This window comes from Macaca mulatta, chromosome 4, assembly GCF_049350105.2.
Source record: "Macaca mulatta isolate MMU2019108-1 chromosome 4, T2T-MMU8v2.0, whole genome shotgun sequence".
In the NCBI taxonomy this organism is placed as follows: Eukaryota; Metazoa; Chordata; class Mammalia; order Primates; family Cercopithecidae; genus Macaca; species Macaca mulatta.
The window spans coordinates 71,114,011-71,138,331 of NC_133409.1; the positions used below are offsets into that span (position 1 = coordinate 71,114,011).

The 24,321-nt window shown below is 39.3% G+C and overlaps 1 protein-coding gene across 13 annotated transcripts in view; it reads right to left on the bottom strand.

Annotated features, from left to right (window-relative positions):
* SYNE1 (spectrin repeat containing nuclear envelope protein 1) overlaps positions 1–24,321 on the bottom strand; it is a 529,762-nt gene that overhangs the window by 270,448 nt on the left and 234,993 nt on the right. For all 13 annotated transcript variants that reach the window (XM_028847246.2, XM_077999556.1, XM_077999555.1 and 10 more), the window contains 12 exons: positions 23,057–23,207; positions 22,572–22,730; positions 20,513–20,695; positions 17,704–17,805; positions 14,397–14,600; positions 12,870–13,077; positions 11,893–12,005; positions 10,061–10,266; positions 8,791–8,946; positions 4,515–4,806; positions 3,527–3,699; positions 281–590 (listed from right to left, as the gene is read on the bottom strand). In XM_028847246.2, the coding sequence (XP_028703079.2) occupies positions 281–590; positions 3,527–3,699; positions 4,515–4,806; positions 8,791–8,946; positions 10,061–10,266; positions 11,893–12,005; positions 12,870–13,077; positions 14,397–14,600; positions 17,704–17,805; positions 20,513–20,695; positions 22,572–22,730; positions 23,057–23,207 (2,257 nt within the window). The remainder of the gene's footprint in view (positions 1–280; positions 591–3,526; positions 3,700–4,514; positions 4,807–8,790; positions 8,947–10,060; positions 10,267–11,892; positions 12,006–12,869; positions 13,078–14,396; positions 14,601–17,703; positions 17,806–20,512; positions 20,696–22,571; positions 22,731–23,056; positions 23,208–24,321) is intronic.

Consider the following 24,321-nt stretch of genomic DNA (forward strand, 5'->3'; position numbering starts at 1 on the left):
GATTAACTAAAATAGCAGAGAAAGAAAAAAATAAGGAATAAAGAATAATCCCAAGATTGTAGAAAGAGAAAAATGAATAGGCATTCATAGTAAGAAATGATCTTCATGTCATACCCATTTACTGAATGTATAAATAGTTTTAGAGCAGTCAATTCTCCAACAATTTAATTCACAGTTTCTTCTTTATCTGACCTTGGCAACAGTCATTATATTATTAATATAAATCAATATATTATATTAATGTATTATAAAGCATCCACTTTCAATATAAAGCACTAACCTTGGCAACAGTCATTATATCATTAAACTGTGTTTTCAGCTCCTCTTGAGCTGTGTCCTTGAAAGACTCATCCTCTGTCTTCTCGTAGAGCTCCCTGGACTTCGCAATTAGACGGTGAAGGGCTCTCGTGTGATCCTCTGCCTCAGACAGGATGGACTGGAGGCGGTCAAGCAGGGCAAACTTCTCTTTCAGACCTGGCTGCGGTTGTAAGGGATGTTCTACTTTTTGATCCACTGATTCCATCCACTGCTCCAGCTGGTTTTTCCTCTCTAGATAGTCATTCCATTGGCTAATCACAGACTCTAAAGTGCTAGAAATAATGTCACATATTAACAAAAATGAATTATTTTGACATCTCTACTGAAAACCAAGTCATGACATCCATGCCAATTGTTTTACTGAATGCTTCTGGAAGTGATGAACATATTGCTTTTGAGTGCAGGGAAAAACACTACTTCTCTGATCCATAAGATCCTTACCTCAGGTCCTTTGAACAAAGTCAATCTATATTAAAACATGAAATAAGCAGCTGTGGTCATACATGCATCTGGAATTTGTCTTCCAAATGCTAACTGTACTAAATGAACAAGACACATTTATATGTTATGTTGTTAAAAATCAGCATGGGAACATCAATGAAATTTTATTTCATATAGATCGGTTCTTAATTTTCTTGGAATTATTAATAGTTTATCTTATTAAAATCAGATGGTGATTACTTGTTGACTGGAATTCAAAATTCAAGGTATCCTTCCAGTGTAAATGATATATCGTTAGGTTGATTTTCATTTAGGGACACATACACACACACACACACACACACACACACAAAATATACAGTGCTTTTGTGGTGAATGTGTGAATGAATGCTCAAGTATTTATAAGAAATATAGTCACAAATATAATAGCTTTCTAGATAGTCAAACAAAGGCTCTCCAGACTGGCATTTAGGAAAAATCCCTCCATTATTAAACATTACAAACTATTCTAAACTCATCTGCAGTGATTTCCCCAGCCCTCCTTGCATAAAAGCCTATGAACCTGAAATTAACATTCTGTGGTAAATGAATTTCCAGCATTTGCTCAAACTGTTGCTTTTGCATCTTTGCATCCATTGATCCACTGGAACCTCATCATTCAGGCTTTAAAGTCCTACCTGTTCCTCAAATAATTTTCTAAAAAGCACCCCCTCCCGGTTCTTTTTTTTTTTTTTTTTTGACAGAGTCTTACTCTGTCACCAAGGCTGGAGTGCTGAGGTGCAATCATATAGCTCATTGCAACCTCTGTCTCCCCAGATCAGGTGATCCTCCCACCTCAGCCTCCCGAGTGGCTGGGACTACAAGTGCGTGCCACCACGCCTGGCTAATTTTTGTATTCTTTTTTTCTTTTTTTGAATTTTGACTGTGACTTCGTATAATTTTTGCATATTTTGTAGAGACATATTTTCGCCCTGTTGCCCAACCTAGTTTCAAACTCCTAGGCTTAAGCAATCTGCCTACCTCAGCCTCCCAAAGTGCTGGGATTACGGGTGTGAGCCACTAAGACTCTGCATTCTTCTACAGCCCCGCAGTGCATTTTGAAAATGGTTAGTAACATAGTCTGAGTCAGAGTATTCCAAAATACATCCTATGCTAGTGTCTGAGCTTTTAGAGGGCAAAAACCTTTCTGTTTTATTTTATTATTTTAACAGAATAATTTGAACATTGCTATTGCTCAATATGTCACTGTCAAATTTAATTTCTTGCTGAAATAGTGGAGTCAAGGACCAGAGTCTGCTTCCTGCATGTAACATCTTATTCTAACATCTGGAAACTACCTACCCATATTCTTATGAACTTTTAGGACACTGGCCTAAGCCAAGCCTCTGGAAGCTTAGTTCACGCTCCAGCAGTCTATGATATAGAGTAAGACAACCATAGCATCTGATTTTTTTTTCTTTGCTGACCATTGTGAGTTATTACCAAGATGCAAAGTCCTGCTGACCTTGAGAGTCACTGCCTATGCTCCATATTAAAGGAAAAAGTGAAAACAACAACAACGACAAAACAAAACCTCCAAGTTGCTAGTTGTAACCAGGAATTTTTGTTTATATTGCCGTGGATAACTGTAGTGTTATTTTTGTTTTGCTTTGTAATAAACTTGAATCTTCTTTAAAGATTTTTTAAATGTTATGGTAGGTTCAAGGGTACCTGTGCAGAGTTGCTATACAGGTAAACTCGTGTCATGGGGGTTTGCTGCACAGATTATTTCATTGCCCATGTACTAAGCCTGGTACATGACAGTTATTTTTTGCTGCTCCTCTCCATCCTCCAACCTTCCACCCTCAAGGAGTCACCAGTGTCTGTTATTCCCTTCTCTGTATGATCTTTAATCTTCTATTCATCTATTTTGTTATGATCACATTGGGCACCCAGTTTGTCAATGATCTAACAGGATATATAACCATCAGAATATGGATCTTTTTTACTGTAATTCTGATGGTCATTTGTCCAACAAATGAGCCAGATTATTTATGGATATTTTGAGAAGAGAGAGGTAGGTAGAAACCTCTCACTTATAATTACAACAACAGCAAAAACACCACCTGGTATAACAATCAAGGGCTTCCCTACTTCCTCGTCAGTGTCTGGTACAGGTGATTTTCGACAGAGGGTCTACAGTTGGGCTGTATTCCAGATGGATTGACTGTTGGCTGTGTGAGAATGTTCCACACTTTGTAGGATATGAGCTCTCTGTGCCTCGGTCTCTAAATGCCGGGGATATTCCCTCATCACTGTGACAATCAAAACCATGCTACCCATTTCCTATAATGTAAATGGGGGTGGTATGACTTTTAGTTGAAGAATAGATTTACAATTAAGCTCAACAGCTGCCAATAGCTTAATTTTCCATATGTTCCTTAAGCTAAAATGTATCAAGTTATGAAAGAACCATATATTCTTGCTTTGATGGCTTGAGAGGAGATGTTTTGCTGAGCCCATGTCATGTAAGATTCCATGAGAGATAATAGGGGAGATTTAAATATTTTATAAATGCAGCAGGAACACAGAAACAAAGCAAGCTAACAAGCAAAAACCAGTCATCGGCCTATGGAAAACACAACTTAGACAAAGACAGTCATGCCTACAGCAAGCTACAGTAACATGGTTGGGAATTCCACCCCAGAAGACCTCAGCACTGCTCCATCATTTTACTAAGTCACTGCATTGGACTTAGACAAATAAACACTAAAAGTAGGTTCTGTACCTTTGAGCATGGATGGAGGAGCTCATGATGTCAGCCCACACTTCTTTAAGGGTCTCTAGCTGAGTCTGAATCACCCTCTGACCTTCTTTGTTGCTACTTCTCAAGGCCTGTTCCCCTTTGCCGATGGCCATATTCAACTTAACTTCCCCTTCCCCTTTCATCAGGAGAATATCCTGGGAAGGAAGAAAGAATACACATCAGGAGGCATGTAAAAAACTTCTTCTATTTTAAAAAAGGTAGTTTTCTATAAGAATTGAGGTAGGAATACTTATCTCAAAATGAAAACAACAAACTCTGGGCCTTATTGCAATATAATATTTACTTAAAATTGGTATCCAGGAGTCTAGGAGTCAAAGATTAATTCCAATATAAATTCTTAGAAAACTTTGGGCCACTAACCTAGAAAGTATAATTTTATTGACTTCAGTTTCAAAGAGTCACAGTAAATTCTTTTGAAAATGAAGACACACCTGTCTAAAACTCAGCAGTCCCCTACATTAATTGCCTGGCTAATTTATCTCTTTCAGGGTCACCTTCATTGGCTATAGTCTGGGTTGGTGATCTCCTCTGTGCTTTCAATATACCCTTGATGGCTTCAATCATGGCCCCTACACACGCACTGTATTGAAAGTAACAATTTACGAATTGGTGTCTTCCCCTAGACTGTGAACTCCTAGAAAACGGGGCCTAACTTTTATCTCTATATTCCCAGCAACTTGCAGAGTGCTTGGAGCAGAGTAGATATTCAGTAACGCTTGTTGAATATTTACAAAATCAAATTTAAAATTATTTAAAGCTATTAAAACAACGTTTCCTTACAAAGGGGAATAAATGATGCCTCCATATCCTTTTTGCCCAGTTTCTCCATTTTGCCCACACAATCCTCATTTAGAGGCTTACAGAACAAGTAGGACACAACACAAGCACTTGTGAATCTAATCAAATTAACAGTCAGCAGTTGTCAGTGTCTGGCTGGTGTCGCATGTACCTGTATTTGCGACAGCCGTTTCTCCAGGGTGTCTTTGCTCCCCAGAGTGCTCTCTGCACAGGCCAGTCTGTCCTGAATGGCCTTCACCCAGGACCACATGCTCTGCAGTGCTTCCTCCAGGGCTTCGTGCTCCTGAAGGGCAACCTGGCAGCTCCGCAGTTTCTCTTTGGTCATTCTAAGTAGGTTCTGGTGGCTTGTGAGGAGCTGGGAACACAGGCGGCCCTCCTGCCCAGCACCGTGGCCTTCTTCACTCAGAAGCTGCCCTCTCTGGGAAAGCTTATCAAGAGACTCTCTGAAAAAAAGACAAAAAAGAAAAAAGAAAAGAAAATTAATTCCGACATTCTGGAGTGCAGGGGAGCGACAAACGATTGTTGATATTGGAGCAGTAACCAGACACAGGCTCATAGCTGACATGCCTTTTAAATAAAGACACTGGGAACTGACCTGGCTATATCATTCTCTTATGTTCTCTCTTAATGTTGTCAGTACCCACTTGGGGATACCATTCAGTCTGTGCTGTGCCTGCATCCAAATAGCAGTGGTGGAGACTACCGTATTACTTACCGTATTTCCAGAAAATCAGTTCAGAAAATGGGCTCAGCTGCCTCTCCAGGCTTCTCTGTAGCATCTCTCCATTCCTATTTAATGGTCAGATGATGAAAAAGCTCCCTGAAATTCTCAAAACCGCTCCTGTCTTGTATCTACATGGAGATTCCCCCTTTATGAAAACCCTTCTGCTCAACACTGTTGCATTCCTAGTTGCCTGTTCAAAGCTCGGTGCAAGCATCATATCCCCAGGAGCATCCCAACTCAGGGTGGGTGGAGAATGTGGGACCTCCTTGTGCCCTCTGCTCCTTGTCTTGCTCTATCGCCATGGATACTGACTATCTCAATCCAAAAGGCTTTCACTTTCTAAACGCCAGGGCCATTATATTCATCTTATGTTCCCAAGACCTAACACAATATTGTGCAGAGACTAAGTGGAAAAAAAAATGTTCTTTCAAAAAGTCGTTGTAGGAGTGCTTAAAAGTTTTCTTGTTATATCTTGGGTATTGAGCTCATCTTAATTTGGAGCCATGCTAATTAGATCAAGGGAAAAACAGAATCACTTTGTGGCACAGTTGGTTTTATTCCCATTTTACAGAGTTCTAAAATTCTTATCTGCACATTTCCCAGGAAAAAGCCCAGGATACCAGAGAGTAGCATGAGATGTCGTAACATAAACTGTTGTGACTACTAGAAAAAGAACACAAAGCAAATCTCTTGTGAAAATGGAATGTTTCAAAGTTTTTTGGACTGGCTACTATACAAGTATGTCCTATGGGCCACCCTGAGTTCTGCAAAGAGTTATACAACAAGACATTTACTCTTTAACAAATTTGCACATCCTGCACATGTACCCTGGAACTTATAAAATAAAATAAAATAAAATAAAATAAAATAAAATAACACCTACTCTAAAAGGCATTTATTATACCTGTTATCTGTTTGGTGAGACAAGAAGGTAGCTTAAGCAAAGATGTGAGTTAAATAATAATTCAGGAAAAGAGAGTTCCTTTCTTATTATGAGATAAATTGCTAATGCATCATAAAAATTCAATGAGTCTTAAACTGAAGTACTTTTATACAGGGTATCTCCTTAAAATATTTCAAGTAGTGAAATATTATGGTGAAAAGAAATCTAGAAGACTGGGAGGAGCAAGCAGCAAGCCAGTGAAAGAAGTCAGGTGGCCCAGTGGAGAACCCGAGTGACCAGAAAAGTGCGTTAGGATTGTCTGCAGAAGTGGCCAGGCTGGAGGGAAAGAACCCAGAAACAAGCACACCTAAGATCTCTTAGCATCTGGTCCTGGAATATCAGAGAGTGAAACTGCAAGAAGGATTGCATGCTTATCAATGCCAAAAAAGTTGCAATTATTAGAAAAACAAAGAGGAACATAAAAGACCTTGAATTTGGTGATGAAGTACATTTGGGCCACTTTCTCTAATGCGGTTTTGGTGTAATAATGGCAGGAGAAGCAGATACAGAGGAAGGTAATGAGCAGTCTGTAGAGAAGAAATAAAAGCTGAGAAGATGGAAAGCCATTTAAAACATCTGGAAGAAAGGAAGTAGGGCTGGGTGTGTTCTATTGTATCTAGACACGAGTCAACATTTAAAAAGCAAAATTTAAGTGCAATGTAGTTTTCAGAAAGTTATATGGCTGCAATGATGCTATTATTCTGTTAATTCAGTGAACATTTTGTATTTTTCTGTCACCATACTAGATAATGAATAGAAATGATATAGATCTTAAGTCCCTGATTTTGAGAAACTCATAGCTGGAAATTGGGGTGCATAGAGTAAATGAAGAGCTTACACTATAGTAAGGGCTCTTCGAGATGTTCCAATGTCTTTCAGGGACAATTTATAGTAGTCATCAAACTAGCACACCAACAAGTTGTCATCAGCATGGGTTCTTTTGTGCATTTGTTTGTATGTTTGTTTTTCAAGACAAGGACTACCGGGCATGTTTGACTAAAAAGGGGACTCAGTGGAAACAGAGAATGACTATGATTTGAATTCTGGAATTTCTTTTTATTATTATTATTATTATTATGCTTTAAGTTCTGGGATATATGTGCAGAATGTGCAGGTTTGTTACATAGGTATACAAGTGCCATGATGGTTTGCTGCAGCCTTCAACCTGTCATCTACATTAGGGTATTTCTCCTAATGCTATCCTTCTTCTAGCCCCCCACCTCCTCACAGGTCCCGGTGTGTGATGTTCCCCTCCCTGTGTCCATGTGTTCTCATTGTTTAACTCCTACTTATGAGTGAGAACACACAGTGTTTGGTTTTCTGTTCCTCTGTTAGTTTGCTGAGAATGACGATTTCCAGCTTCATCCATGGCCCTGCAAAGGACATGAACTCATCCTTTTTTAAGGCTGCATAGTATTGTATGGTGTATATGTGCCACATTTTCTTTATCCAGTCTATCAATGATGGGCATTTGGGGTGGTTCCAAGTCTTTGCTATTGTGAACAGTGCTGCAATAAACATACACTTGCATGTGTCTTTATAGTAGAATGATTTATAATATTCTTGTTTCTGACTTATTTGATAAAGTAGAGTGGGTGCTATCCTCTTCTGCTTCTCACATAAATGCACTGGCTCTTTAAGAGGACAGTTAAGGAGCCCAAGGAGCTGAAGCCAAGCTGCACTTCCCTATGGAAAGTGCCCTATCTTCCAAAGGACAGCAAGCAACTGAAAATGCCAGAGGTGGAGCACAAATGTGGGAGCAAAGCCCTCAGTGTGGTAGGGTCAAAAGTACAGATCGGGGAACTTTGCCTGGGAAAGGAGCCAGAAATATTTTCTCAGTGGGAAGCAGTGAAGAGATAAATACTGTAGTTGGGAACAGGGACCACAAAGAAAGTCAGACTTGACCAAACCTTTCAGTTTATTAAGATTAAAGGATGGGTGGGTGGGAAATGAAACTGGAAGCTGAAATGTGTGAATAACATATGAAAATTGACATATACAGTACTCATTTTTTTCTTTTCTTTTCTTTTCTTTGTTTTGTTTTGTTTTGTTTTGAGATAGAGTCTCACTCTGTCACTACTGCTGGAGTGCAGTGGCACGACCTTGGCTCACTGCAATCTTTGCCTCCCGGATTCAAGCAATTCTCCTGCCTCAGCCTCCTGAGTAGCTGGAATTACAAGTGCCCGCAACCACGCCTGGCTAATTTTTGTATTTTTAGTAGAGACAGCGTTTCACCATGTGGCCAGCCTGGTCTCGAACTTCTGACCTCAGGTGATCTTTCCACCTTGGCCTCCCAAAGTGCTGGGATTACAGGCATGAGCCACTGCACCCTGCCAGCACTCATTTTTTTATCTTTACAGTCAGTGTGAATTTGTGGTTTTCTTTCCTTCATATCAGCTTCACATTATGTTAACTGATCCTCAAAATAACCCCAGAGAGGAAAGCACAGTATTATTAACGCAATGTTTAAAGGCTAAAATTAAGAGTGACAGGAGATAAGTGACCTGCCCAATTCATTGAACAAACAGGAGTTGGATCTGGAATGCAGATGAGCTTCTTACTTCCATCCTGCACTCTAACCAGAATATTGCACTGCTGCAAAGAGTGCAGCATGGCCTTTGTATTCCAGACATTCAAGGACAGGCACAAACCACCATCAACAAACCAACTAACCAACCAATCAAAACCAAACCAAACAACCAACCAACTAGTCTAAAACATGGTAAGAGTTAAAGGACCTGCTCCATTTCTGGACCATACCTCGCAGCCAGCAGTTCTCCCAAAAACATTTCAACTTTATGAACTTCATTTTTCTTCTCAGGAATGTGCTGTTTACTCTCTCCCAAGTTTTCTGTATTGAACCTTTCTTCCATTTCATGGATCCATAAGTTCAGTTTTCTGTGCTGATCTTCAAAGCTAAGGAAAAGAAAATGCCTTAGAGAAATTCTTACATGTTTGTTCTGATAAATTAGTTTTAATAGCTGGGGTCACAATGTCTTTTAAATGGCAATTAAGATTTCAGGAATGTTCAAGTTACTAAAACAGAACAAAACTTAACAACTAACCCACCCAAATTATCACTTATTTTAATAACAAAGTGACAGTCATGACAATTTCTTTCGAGATCCAAGCAGGAAAAGAATCATCTCACCTAGCAGAATTGATTTCATAGCTGGTAATTGCCAACAAGATTACATTCCCATGTCAATGAGCACTTAATTTTATGTCTTACTTCGAAGACCCCTGAAATGGGGCCAATGGATATGAATTGATTTCACAGCTGGTAATTGCCAACAAGATTACATTCCCATGTCAATGTGCACTTAATTTCGTGACTTACTACAAAGACCCTTGAGTTGGGGCCAGTGAATAAGTAGGGCAATGGAAGCCCTGGGAAGACAAGGGAAAGTGGCCTTTGTGTCTTTGTTTCTTAAGGGATTTTCAAATATAGCTCAAGAGCTCTAAGTTTTGGAAACAATGTAAGCTCTCCAAGAAAGCTGGACAAGAGTCAGGCAAATTATTCTGCATCAGAGAGGCAATTACATTCTACTGACATCTTTTCTCACCCTAGTCATAAGTGGCTTTTTCTCCCTTTCTAATTGTGTATTCACCATAATGACATATATTCCTTATTGGTCTCTAGATTCACAGAATTCAATCGTTGTTTTCTGCTATGACTCTGTCCCAAATGAAGTGCATACAAGGAAAAGCCTTGTATAATTTAAAAATTGAGGTGTCAGAGCTTTATACATTGGTGAACCAAATAAACAAAAATTATATGCATTTATATAATTTTCAATTACTAGTAAATATAGTTTGTTTTCTCTATATTAAAAAAAGCCAAGTCACAACTTCAGAGTCTGAAAAATTGATTATTGCCCTAGTATCAACCTGTGTTTATGATCAAAGCTTATTATAATTTAAACTCACAGTGTCAAACGTTATTTGTTTATTCACAGGACTCTTTTCTCTAAGCCTTTAAAAACACACTTGGTGTATGATGAAATCTATGTTTGTTAACGTAACCTACCTTCCAAGTTCTGAAGCACAGTCTTGAAGAGCCTGCTTATCTTTAAGGCACTGTTTCAGAAATGCTTGAAACTCTTCATTGGCCTTTGTAATTTGTTCCTGAATGCTACTGACAATTTGTTTAGACAAATGTGCGTACAAAGTTTGTCCTTCTTGAGTCACCGCATCAAGTTTGCTCTGCCCATCACTGACTGAGTCCAGAAGGTTCTGTTTCGGGAAATAAAGGTAATAGGTGCATGGGACTATGCATTACAATTGTGAGCTGAAATAGTAGAGCAGGAGAAGAAAAACAGAGTCCAAAGGGAAAAAGCTTAACAAGGCTGGAGTAAAAATGATGCATACAATTGGATACAACCAAGGCTCCTCATTGAGAATGGTGTCAGCCAGCCACTGGAACCACTGAGGACATAGTGTAAACAAGGCTGAGCTGGAACCGAGGACGTTCTCACCAAGGTCTTGTTCTCAGTCTCTCCCCATTCTCACTGTACCAACATGGTCTAGTTTCCAATGTCTCCCAGGGTTCATGTGAGATCCTCTACCTGGTTAGCTGCCTCCAGCCCCTCCCCTGATCCACCCTGCATACAAAATCCTCAGGTCTTTTCTTTTCTTGGTCTGCATCTCTTTCTTGGAAAATCTATGCTTGGGCAGGGCTTTAACAAAGTAAAAGAATTCCAGAGTCCAGGGCTGGCCCTGCCTCTCCCCAGAGCTCTAGAGTGGCATCTCAAATGTTACTCAGACATTTCTTTGTGGAGTTTGTTACATCTCAAGCTTAAAAGGAGACAATTCTACATTTGAATTCTCCACACCTCCTGCAAAACCAGCTTCCTTTACTATAACAATCTTTCTATCGTAACTTCTAATCTAATGAATTATCAACATTATTTTAATCCCCTATTAGTCACAAAATCCTCATGGTTCTCATTAGTTTTTAAAATGATTTCTTTTGGCCGAATACGGTGGCTCATGCCGGTAACCAGCACTTTGGGACCCCGAGGCGGGTGGATCACCTGAGGTCAGGAGTTTGAGACCAGCCTGGCTTACATGGTGAAACATCGTCTTTACTAAAAATACAAAAATTAGCTGGGCATGCTGGCATACACCTGTAATCCCGGTTACTTGGGAGACTGAGGCAGGACAATCACTTGAACTCAGAAGGAGGAGGTTGCAGTGAATGGAAATCGTGTCATTGCACTCCAGCCTGGGTGACAGAGTGAGAATCCACCTCGAAAAAAAAAAAGATTTCTTTTCATAATACTTAACATAGTACTTTACTCAGATTAGCCGCTTGACAAGCTTGGCCAAAACCTAACTTGAGCCTATTCTTCTGCAAATCATTTCTTAACTCTACTTCACCACAGCCTTCTCCTTCCTGAGCTCATACATTTTCAGTCAGTAAAACCTATAAAACCTGTAATATCTATTATTTTAGTTTGAATATATCCTATCTCTAAATATAGACAATAAGGTACTAAAAAACACAAACGATTTCTTCTTCTTTTTAAAACTCCTCCACAATAGTCATATAACATAGAGATAATTATTATACTCTTATTGTTATAAAAATTAAAACTAGGTTTAGTTTAGAATGAACTCCAAAGAATTGTCAATAGGCTAAAAAGAGAGAGAAAGGGATCTGGAAATTCTGTAGCCTCAACTTATTTCTCAACATACTTATCATGTTATCTATTTCCTTCTGACTCAATCAGCCTAATTCTGTTAGGGACGAGGAGAAGATTGGCTCAGATAAGATTTGAGAAATAAGATAACTTAGGTCTGCCTACAGGCACTTGAGTACATTTTGGGGAAGAAGAAAAAGGATGTCAACTTTTATACCTGAAGGTCATGGAGCTTTGCTTCTAGAACTTTGCTGTCACCAGTGCGATCTGATGATTCTTTTGCCGATGCCTTTGCTCCCAAAAACCATTCTTGGAATTCCTGCATAGACTCTTTTGAAAAAAAAAAAAAATCAGGAGTCAATCTAAAATATTGAATGGGCTCCCAGCATTACCACAATGGATTATTTCTGACCTTTAGCTCATTTCTTCTTGCCTTACAAAATATTCCAGAAAGAAAATAATAAAGTAATACAGTATGATCTACAGCGGTGAATGTTCATGGTAGAATTGAGAAGTTATCTCAGAGGAAAGACTAAAAAGAAATGTATATTCCTAGAATGTCTAATATCCTGTTGTGTTTTTTCTCTTGGTCAAGAAAAATAATTAATTGCCTGAATATGTAAAAGTGCAAGGAGAGAAATGCTCCAGGGACATTAAAGCCATTTTGATGGCAAAGGGAGGAACCACCTCCTCTTTTGGGGAGTCATGATGGATCCATGTCAGGCACCGCTGTGTGGAAAGCAGAGGCAGGGCCACAGGACGGGCAATTTCCTGGCCCCTATTGCTGCCCCTGTTTCATGGCTTCTTCCAACATCCAAGTTTATTGTGTCACTTCATCATGGCATAAAAAATTTCAATAGTTGTTTGGACAGTGGCTGCTGGCCACTTGAGCAGTGGAAGTAATTTTCCACACACATGAGCTATATAGAGAAAATGCAGATGAAATTCAGAACCATCAAGTTAGTGGACTCTTGCTTTCTTGGGAAAAAGAGGAAAAAGAAAGAAAAAATTCTGCATAGTGTGAGAGCCTCCAGCACAGCACTTCTATTGCCTGAATCGCAAAGCACAAATGAATTTGAAATGATACCCTTCTGGAAAGTTTCCTCAAACTTTTGCTGGCAGTTTCTAGGCAGCATTTGGTTTGGATTCTTTCTTGGAAACAAACTTCTCACGCTAAGGCCCCTCAGAACTCACCACTGAAGTGTTTTTCCAGAGATTCCTGCAGGCTGGCCTGGGTTTTGGAGCACAACTGGCTCACGACTTCATGTTTCTTTATCAGACCAGTCATTGCACAGCCTAGGTTCTCTAACTCAGCTGAGTGGTACTTGCGGCACAAGCTATTGAGATTTTCTTGGGTGGAGCTGATATTGCTTTGTTGACTTTGAAGTTCTTTTTGTATATCCTACAGAATAAAAGTAAATTATGAAGGATATTCATAACTTGAGAGAAATACTCCATTTACTTCACTATGGTACTTTTCTACAATCTGAAATTGACATTGTTGAATCCACTCTGTGGTGTATACATTTTGATGCAAGTTTTTGAGTATTTGTACTAGATCTGTATTGATTCTTTCAGAATTTTGCCAAGTTCTCCTTGGGAACAAACAGCTGTTGGGAAGTAGTTAGGAGATGAGGTGTAATCTAGCATTTCAAGCAAACTGAATAGGTCCTTATAGATTCCAGTCCATGATCTTGGGTTTAATCAATTGATTAGAGACCATCACAGTTCACATTCTTCAGTGAGACACTTAAACTTTGTTTCAGAGTCACAGGCTTACCAAAAGCACCAGTAGTTAATTTAAAGAAAAGAAAACAAAAACAAAAACAAAAAAACCTCAGTTTCTAGTACAGTAAGGAAATATGCTAAAAGAGAACAAATGCATTTGTTGAAAAGTCAACTCAATGCATGACAGATAGCTGATTAGGAATGTTATCTATTAATATGGATAGAAAACATGAAAATGGGCCAGGAGGTGGCTCACACCCATAATCCCAAAACTTTGGGAGGCTGAGGCCTGTGGATCACTTGAGGTCAGGAGTTCAAGACCAGTCTGGCCAACATGATGAAACCCCATCTCTACTAAAAATACAAAACTTAGCTGGGCATGGTGGTGGGTGCCTGTAATCCCAGCTACTGGGGAGGCTGTGGTAGGAGAATCACTTAAACCTGGGAGGGGAGGTTGCAGTGAGCCCAGATTGTGCCACTGCACTCCAGCCTGGGTGACAGAGGAAGACTCCATCTCAAAAAATAAAAATAAAAAAATAGAAAACATGGAAATGTAATGTTTTCTCAACTTCTTCTTTTTCAAAAAATATACATTCTCTGGATGAAAGCAGGCATAATGGCCAATAAATATAATTAAGTGATGAAAAACTATCGAATACTCAAGTCTGAAAATTTGTGGAAGTCAAATAGTTCTTCCACAGGCTCCACCCTTTTATAAAAAAGAAAAAAAAAACTTTAAACAAGTGTAGACTATGGGCTGGTGCTACAGCAACACATGCTTTCTATTTTCAAGGTATTCATTTTTGATTTCTGAACACCTGCATTCAGTTCTTCATTGCTTACTTTGCTGTGGTCAATGTCATAAATAAGTTGGTCTGGTGTTCATATGGGTAACTCAGAGCAGAAGTTATATTTTTTATTACAGTTACCACAAAACAGGAGAACTACTATCACCATTCGAATGGAAGCACTTAATGATAGTTTATTACCTACCTTGACTTTTTTCAATCCTTCACAAGTGTCAGTTTGGGCACAGTTCATCAACGATTCTTCCACTTTTGCGAGCCATGTCGTTATGTCATTAATAAACTTCTCCACTTGCGTACTTTGAGCAGTGAAATCCTTCAGGGTTCCTTTTGCTACTTCAGTTATTTCTTTGGCATGCTCCAGTTTCTGTCTTAAGTCTGCTTCTATAAACTAAATAACCAAGCAAGATTTCATCAAGATCTCCACTCATTCAGTAGAAATTCTGTTCATGTAATTGTTCAAAGCCACACAAGTCTCATCATGGAAGCCAGCTCCAATGCTAATATGCCTTTACAAGAAGGAAAATCAGTGGACACAGTTGCCAAACATATGAAGTGACAGGCAAATAGAAAGAGGAAGGATTGGCCGGGCGCGGTGGCTCAAGCCTGTAATCCCAGCACTTTGGGAGGCCGAGACGGGCGGATCACGAGGTCAGGAGATCAAGACCATCCGGGCTAACACGGTGAAACCCCGTCTCTACTAAAAAAATACAAAAAATTAGCCGGGCGTGGTGGCGGGCGCCTGTAGTCCCAGCTACTCGGGAGGCTGAGGCAGGAGAATGGCGTAAACCCGGGAGGCGGAGCTTGCAGTGAGCTGAGATCTGGCCACTGTACTCCAGCCTGGGTGACAGAGCGAGACTCCGTCTCAAAAAAAAAAAAAAAAAAAGAAAGAGGAAGGATTGTATTAACACTGGATGGGAGAGTGGCAGCTCTAACTGAGGTTCCAGGGAAGACGTGAGAGGGCATTGTGAAAGCAGAGCTAGACCTACTGAAAATTCCCAGGTGGTGACCAAAAATCTGCTCTTGATTCTCCCTGGAAACACCGGTTGTCTGCTCAGATGTAACACTGTCTGGGGCAAACATCACTGTAGGATTTTATCATAAAACAATTTTATTTTTGTCTCCACTGTTGCTTTAAAATATTGAGTGGGGCTAGTTCTTCTCTTTTCTCTGGATGATATAGCTCAGGAGGGTCGACTTCTATGGCCCCCTAGTTAGTCAAAGGACATATAGTCACTATACATTGAAAAACAGTCTCAATTCCACAATTCAAACATCCTGGCCTATTTGTTAATGAAAACTTTGAACTTAACTTAAATTGAAGGCTTTTATTCTTACCCCCACTTCAGATCTGCTGGGAGCAGGAGGCCCATAGTGTGGAAGGGAGTAAATGTCTTTCTTTCTCTTCCTTCGTTTTATTTCTATTCTGCCACCCTGTGTAAGGCACCTTTCTCCTGTAGGCTTGGACTGGCAGGAGGCAGGTGAGGGGTTCTGACTCACTGGATGGGCATCTGTGCCCTCTAGGCCAGACAAGGTTTAGCATTCATTCCTCCTCGCATAGGCCTTGGTCTGTGGGTTTTTCTGACTTTTTTCATGCTTGCACTTCCCACTAAAGTTCCCTAAACACGACAGTGCAATGTTCTTTGGCTACTTTCTCATTCCTCAGCCTGTAGGCCTTTTTTTAACTTCTCATTGCTAAGGTCTGTTTATCCCCCAGATAGCCTTCTTAGACCACCTATAATATCTTCGCATAGTGGTCTCTTCCTTTCTTTTCCTTTCCTGGTTCATATTTGGGCCAGAGGTCACACTCTAGCATTCACCTCCAACTAACCTTCAGGTGCAGGTCTCCCCAAGCCGTCATCTATCCTTTGGCAAATATAGCAGCAGTTAGCCAGCCTGTCTGTCACTTTTAGGATTCTTGGGGGGATAGAAATCAGACTCCCACGCCTGCCAAATACGGGGGACAAATATCCCATTCTCCAGGTGGCACTGCTGGAATCCTTCTGCCTTGAGGTAAGGTAAGCCACCCCTCACACTTCCTTGAGTATACGTAGGGGTGCGTGTATGTGCACATGCACGTGTGTGTGTGTGTGAGAGAGAGAGAGACAGAGAGAGAGAGAGAAAAGGAGAGAGAGATAAAGGAAGAAAGAGAAGACTAGAGTACAACAATAACTCTCTCTGAAGATCCTGCCTCAACTCTGCAAAAGTCCAACTGTTAACCATTGATATCCCCAACACAGGTGGCATGCATAAGGACTCTTTATCTTTTTTTACATATGAATAGCACCTCCTTTGTGTCTTCTTACTTCCTGTGAAACTTCTAGCATTCCTGTGCATGTATATCATCCCCAATGGTACTGATGAACAAGGAGTCTCAGGTCAGAGCAAAAGCATAACTGATCAACTAGATTGATTGCTTGACCCAAAGCAGCAAATCAAAGACAAAGGCACAAGAAGAAGAAAGGAAATGTAGAGAAAATCGACAAAAGCAGTAACACATCCAGAAGCTAAAGGGATACAGCAGAATCCTGAGCCTGGAGCCAGTGGGGCTGGCAGGCCAAAGAGACCCACCATGCTGGATGCTTCCAGGGCTTGGGCCCTGAAATAGCCCAGGTGTCCTGACCAGTGCCGATCTACCCCGGCCTGCTTCATGGTTCCTGTGGATTTGTGCCATCTGAAGGGCCACGAAGGGAGGTTTACAGTGGTGATCCCTCTAAACTCAGTTATTGAGTAACAGCATTAGGGAAATATCAATAAGAATATCAACATTCATAAGAGGGGTTTCTAGGCTGGGCGCGGTGGCTCACACCTGTAATCCCAGCACTTTGGGAGGCCAAGGCAGGCAGATTGCATGAGTTCAGGAGTACAAGACCAGCCTCGGCAACATGGTGAAATCTCCTGTCTATAAAAAATTTAAAATATTAGCCTTCCATGATGGCGCATTTCTGTCGTCTCAGCTACTAGGGAGGCTGAGGTGGGAGGATTGCTTGAACTTGGGAGGCAGAGGTTGCAGTGAGCTGAGACTGCACCACTGCACTCCAGCCTGGGTGACAGAGTGAGACCCTGTCTCAAAAAACAAACAAACAAACAAACAACATCAAAAACACCAAAAACAGAGGGGGTTCTGTCCCTGTCTAGACATGAAATGGTCCATGAGGCAACTTGGCTGATAATGCTTCTGAAATTCAGTAGGAAAAAAAAGAACTACCCTTATTATAATATTCAAGTTGGAAATATGCTATTAATACTGGCCCAAGGAATGTGAAAATATATTAATATTTTGACCCCCATGTCTGATATGATCCACGTTTCCTTGGAATTAGGATGATGATGATAACATTGAGGACATATAAAGGAGATACATATATATATATATCATATATATAAGATATATATCTACACACACACAGATAGAGAGAGAGAGACAGAAAGTCTAGTATATGGTAGTTATTACAAAACGGATGAAAGTCTAGCAGTTATTACAAAATGCTTACCTGAAGGTCTGGCGGTGTTTCTAGATTTTTAGTTAATTCTTTCAGATCATTAACTTTGGAATGCAGTTCTTCCAATCTCAATGCTTTGTTTTTAACTTCAGACTGCCAAAAGGGAAGAAGCATAACTAATGAAAAACACTGACATGCTATATTTGGCATTTAATAATTTCAAGAAGAGCTAACTTTGTCAAAATACCCCAACTTTAAGCCAGTGTAAAAAATAAAATCTGTTTCATTTTTCTGAGGGCTGTTGTGACGTAGAAACGTGGAAAATGTTACAATTAGCTTCCGCTGGGAATGTGAAGGAGTGTGCAGAACTTTTGTTTCTCTCCACTCCTTTTTATTAGGAAAAAAAAGCTGGAAAAAAATTAAACACTGATCCAAAGTCTTGAGTCAGCGGGGATTTTCAACAGGCTAACTGTCGTTTATTCATTAACTTTAATATTACTGGTTACTATGGCAGCATGAAACTCTTGAAGAAGCATTTCAAAGCGAGTGTTGAAGTGCCTAACAAGGAGTGCCTAGTTACTGTAGGCTATATGTAATATGAACGAACGTTTCAAATAAAAATTTAAAGGATATTAAAGGAGAAACAGATTCATTAAGAAATCGATATATACTATTTTGCCTTTTTTTGTACCAATAGTAACATAAAGAAGAGGAAAGAACGATCAAAGAATTATGATACAAATGAGAGGCTTGTAAACTTCATTAGTTATTTGAGGCCACGAAGGAGCATTTAGTAAACTATTCCTCTCAAAAATGGCATTTTGGTGCTTTGTGGACACTAGCAAACCTACTGATACCTTCAATTCAGAAAGGAATTTCCTTACTGGAAGACATGATGAGCTGTCAGTCCCTCTGGCTTTCTCCAGAAGCTGGCCAGGCAACTGAGGAATCTCCCTCCTTATCTACACTCACTACACTGCAGTGGGAACAGCTCTGTGGGCACTGGGCTGAATCCAATTCACTGATTTTATTAGCTAGTGTGTCACATGGACAGTGGGTAACATAAATAACCCATCTTTGTGACTAACTGAACCTGCTCATATCTAATGTGGCTCAGAAGCATATTGAATCATTGGATTTCTGAGGTCAATAGCAGTTGCTTACTTTAACAACTCCCTCTCAACCTCCCACAAAAAGCCCTCATTTGTAGCATTTACCACCATGGTAAGCTATGACATGACGTCACAGCACACGGAGTGGAAGACATACACAGTAGTACATTGTTCTAAAATATTTCAACCATGATACCATAGATGTCAATAACTCAAAGACCTAGGTAACAGTAGTGATGTGTAGAAGAATAATGGAAAGTGTTATATTTTTTTTGTCACTACCTTTGTATTCAATGGAACTTATTTAATTGTAAATTTATTTACAGTCTAATTTTTAATAATGGTTGTTTTTAACACTGGCTCACAAAATTCCTGAACATTTAACAATTGACTTTTGCAAGCTGGTATAAGCTGGATCCAGTGCAGGCCACTCTGGAGCTGTGATGTTAGTTTAGCATCAGAGACAACAGCCGAGGACACTGCGGTATCCATCACCCCTGCCTGTGCTTTTAGTCTGAATAATTTCTTCTCCTGATCGCCCTCAGAGATTGGAACTAGGTAACAAAACATTGAGAATGTTCTTTGGATCAAAGACAAATAAGTTAGGTAATACAATTCATTCATGTATATTTCTCTGGACCAAAGTCACTATCTCCTCACTCTATTTCTCTTTACCCTACTCCACTTTTATCATAGCCCAATTACTACTTGATATTTTATATATAATATATACTGTAATATAAATAATGTAAATTCTATGAGGGTAAGACTTTCTGTTTTTCTATTATATTTTCAATGTCTAAAACAGTGCCTGACATATCTTAGGTGCTCATTAAGAGTTTGAAGAATGATTAACAAATCATTGCAAGAAATAGGAATAAAGTTTAAAGTGAATTGGTGACTAGAACTTTAAAAGCCAGGGACTCTTGTGGAAGCCTGTGACCCTCCAATCTCTGATTTTCTTCCATTTTTGAAAAGGAAGTGGAAGAACCCACTACCTGGCATAATAAGAGGACATGCTAAGGACTCAGTGAGCAGTTTGGGATTTTTTTGAATACGGAAAAATAGGTACTAAATATTACTAGATTACAAACACTTCCAATTTGATTTTTAAGTAGAAAGATGCCATATTTTCCGATGAATGGGAACAATTATAGATTTTATAGACTTTTGCTTTTCTACTAATGCTTTAAAGAGCCCTAAATAAGCATAGATAAAAATACAAAGAAAAATCCTTTTATTCATAACCTATTCAAATTAAACAGCAAAAGATAGGTAAGAGTTCTCTAATGCTCTTCCATGCCTCTAAAAAGAAGAAGAAGGTCTGGAGCAGTGGCTCACACCTGTAATCCCAGCAGTTTGGGAGGCTGAGGTGGGTAGATCACCTGAGGTCAGGAGTTCAAGACCAGCCTGGCCAACATGGTGAAATCCTATCTCTACTAAAAATACAAAAATTAGCCAAGTGTGGTGGCGCATGCCTGTAATTCCAGCTACTCGGGAGGCTGAGGCAGGAGAATTGCTTGAACCCAGGAGGCGGACATTGCAGAGCCGAGATCTGGAGCACCACTGCACTCCAGTCTGGGCGACAGAACCAAACTTTGCCTCAAATAATAAAAATAATAAAAAATAAATAAATAAATAAATAAAAGTTAAAAGAAGAATATACTTTTAAGACTTTTTTTTCTTTTTTTTCATATTCTGGTCGACAATATGCCACCAGTTCCCATATGTCAACACAGTCAGTTTACCTCAAATTCTTTAAGCAGTTCTTCAGCTCTGAGGCGGTTGTCCAGGTTGCTGATGTTTTTTGCCATCTGTGGAACAGAGTTGTTTGACCATCCCTCAATCTCATCTCTACTTGAGAGTACATCATCCCAAATGGACAGGCTTACTCTCAGCCTATCCATGTTTTCTTCAAGTTTCTCTGCTACCTAGGAGAGAAACAGAAGCCATGGCATTCATAGTCAGAGGCGTAACATGATCATCCCCCCAAGCAAAGTACCAATGCTTCTTTTATCAGAAAAGTATATTCTGACTGACAAACAGTTTCACAAAAATTATTGTAATCTAATAAGTGCACCTGACTCATGTAAATGCTAACCAATACATAAATTGCTTCTGTCATTGGGAGAGGTGTATGAATTCCTGAGACATTGCATTTTCATTTGTAAATTGGGATACTAACAACAACAGGTCCACTAGAATCTACTGTAACTCATTATAAGGTTGAATTCTACAGGACAAAGGTCCATCAAGAACAGTGTTGTACTGATTTTTGAAAGTAATAACAATAAGCATTTTTATTTGTAATGTTTAGGTATAATTAGCATTAATTAGATTCAAACATATTTATAACATAATGCATATGAAAGCAACCAATTTTGCACATTAAAATAAAATAATATTGCTTATCACTCTTCCTATAATGATAGGCACTAACATCCCAAAGGCTATAAATAAAAAAAAAAATAGCATGCTAAAAAAAGAAAAGAAAAGAATGTTCTTTTTTTTTGTTTTTGAGATGGAGTCTCACTCTGTTTCCCAGGCTGGAGTACTGTGGCGCGATCTCAGCTCACTGCAACCTCTGCCTCCTGGGTTCCAGCGATTCTCCCACCTCAGCCTCCAGAGTAACTAGGATTACAGGCGCTTGCCACCACACCCGGCTAATTTTTTGTATTTTTAGTAGAGATGGGGTTTCACTATGTTAGCCTGACTGGTCTCGAACTCCTGACCTGAAGTGATCCGCCCGCATCGGCCTCACAAAGTGCTAGGATTAAAGGCATGAGCCACCGCACCCAGCCAAAGAATGTTCTTTTAAAAGTGGAAGCATATATATAGGGTTTTCTGCTGCCCCCAAATTATTTTATTATATTACACAAATATCAAAGTCTAACTGGTAAATTTAGCTTAAGTAGGGGAACCACAGTACTTCTGAAACTAGATTTTGATAGGAGGTCAACAGAGCACTGAATTTTTCAGCTGAAAGGTAATGTAAAATATTTATGGATTGATATATAGAGTTCCAGGAAAATCAAGTGACTTGTTCTGTGGTCACATAGCTGGTAAGTGACACAGCAAGAACTAAAACCCAAAGATGTAAATTACAAGTGCAATGTTTTCCAATGCAAAATTATAGCCTTATTACTTTAAATTATTATATATTATGGTTTAATATCCTATAGAATATTTATAAATTCTTCTTTTTTATCTATAATTTCATAGTTTGGGACAGAAAAACATTCAGAGTTATAATTTGTTATGACCGAGGCTATTAAGTGAAATTCCCAAGAGTCTGATGATAAGTTTTTACAAAACAGATACATTTTTTACTATTTCTAAACTTTATGTGAGCACTGTTTTACTTCAGACTATCATTTCACATTTAGTACTAAATGTTAAAAGTGAAATTCAGTCGGGCGCAATGGCTCATGCCTATAATCCCAGCACTTTGGGAGGCCAAGGCAGGCAGATCACCTGAGGTCAGGAGTTGGAGACCAGCCTGGTCAACATGGAGAAACCCTGTCTCTACTAAAATACAAAATTAGCTGGGCGTGGTGGTGTGCACCTGTAATCCCAGTTACTCGGGGGGTTGACGCAGGAGAATTGCTTGAACCCGGGGAGGCAGAGGTTGCGGTAAGCTGAGATCACACCATTGCACTCCAGCCTGGGCAACAAGAGTGAAACTCCATCTTAAAAAAAAAAAAAAAAAAAGTGAAATTCACATCCTTGAATAACCCTTTGCCCAAAAATTTGATTGGGAAATGTGATTATTGAAATGATTTGCAGACTCCCAGGTGATTATCTTACATCCAGCCATTTGTCCACGGTGCTCTCCATGTCTGTTTTCACCAAGCTGAAATCACTACTGTGAATTTTTTTCAGTTCAGATAACAAGTGTTTTCCTTTGCTGGTAAAGTTATCCAAGTCTTTCTGTTTGTAATTCATTTTGTTCTTGGCAGTTTCATGCTGTGGATAAATGATTTCTTAATTAATAAAATAGTCAGTGATAAGTCATGAGTTTAAAACCATTTGCCTCTAGGAAATTTAATTCATAATTGACCTTATGCAGAAATTTTTGATATTAATTAACTATACAAATATATATAATACCATTTGCTTGAGTTGCTAGAATCCTAGAATGTCAGTATTCCCAGGGGAAAAAAAGTTGAGCTTGTTAGCATGAATTATCCACATCTAAGTATACAGACAAGAATTGGGCAGATAATTGCTTTATGACTAAAAACCAGATCTACTAAAGCAGAACACCAACATAAACACATTTTGAATTTTACCTTGGAAAAAGCCCATTTAAGATCTTCTTGATCTTTAATGGTAGTTCTGGTTACAATCACACTGCTGGCATTTTCTAAGACTTTAGATACAGCTGACTTCAGGTTCTGATATTCTCTCATTAAGTCAATAAGTCCACAGCATTGACCCTGACTGTAATGATTAAAGAAAATATATTATTTGGTGTCATGTATCAGGAAAGGGGAGAGTTCCCTACAATTGGACTTGATGTTTCACTACATAAAGGTATAAATACTCATAGATGGATTCTGGAATCAAGAGAAAAGCATATTTCTACATACTGATCTCAAACTAGTGCTGCTGGTTAATCCTACTTACTCCAATGTCCAAAATATTCTCTGTGAATGAGGGATGCACACAACCATTGAAATAAAATCTATGAACTCAAAGACAAAGAAGTAATATATGTTCTTGCCAACTCAAACTTACATAGATGAGTCACCCAAATGTTTTGGTTTTTTTAAATTGTCTTTTCCCATGTGGTTTTAATTATTTCATAATGGCATATGTTGCAGGAAATAAAACAACAATAAAACAAAACATAGCCCCAAACTAACAAATAAAAAGATTACTCAGTAATTAACGTATATATCAGATTTTCTCTTCCATCTCAATGTAATAAATTCTCATTGGATATGACTACCCTGAAAACTGTCAAAATGAGAAGATAGCTGCTGTTTATAAAAATAAGGTGGTCTACAACCCTATCACCTCAAATGCACCTAATCTCATTTGATCTTGTGAAGGTAAGCAGGTTCCAGCCTGGTTAGTACTTGGATGGGAGACCCTCTGGGAATATTGGAAGCTGTAGGCTTTTTTTTTTTTAAACAAACACACACACACACACACACACACACACACACACACACAAAACGGCTGGGTGTCACGGATCATGCCTATAATCCTAGCACTTTGCGAGGCCAAGGCAGGCTGATCACTCGAGGCCAGTCATTCGAGACCAGCCTGGCCAACAAGGCAAAACATCGTCTCTACTCAAAATGCAAAAATCAGCCTGGCTTGGTGGCACACGCCTGTAATCTCAGCTACTTAGGAGGCTGAGGCATGAGAAAGGCTTGAACTCGGGTAGTAGAGGTTGCAGTGAGCCAAGATCACACCACTGTGCTCCAGCCTGGGCAATAGAGGGAGACTGTTTCATAAAAGAAACAATAGCAAAAGAATAAAATGCTGTTGAGCAAGCAAGTTTACATCTAGAGATTTTTCCAAAGAAATAAAATTATGTGCACTA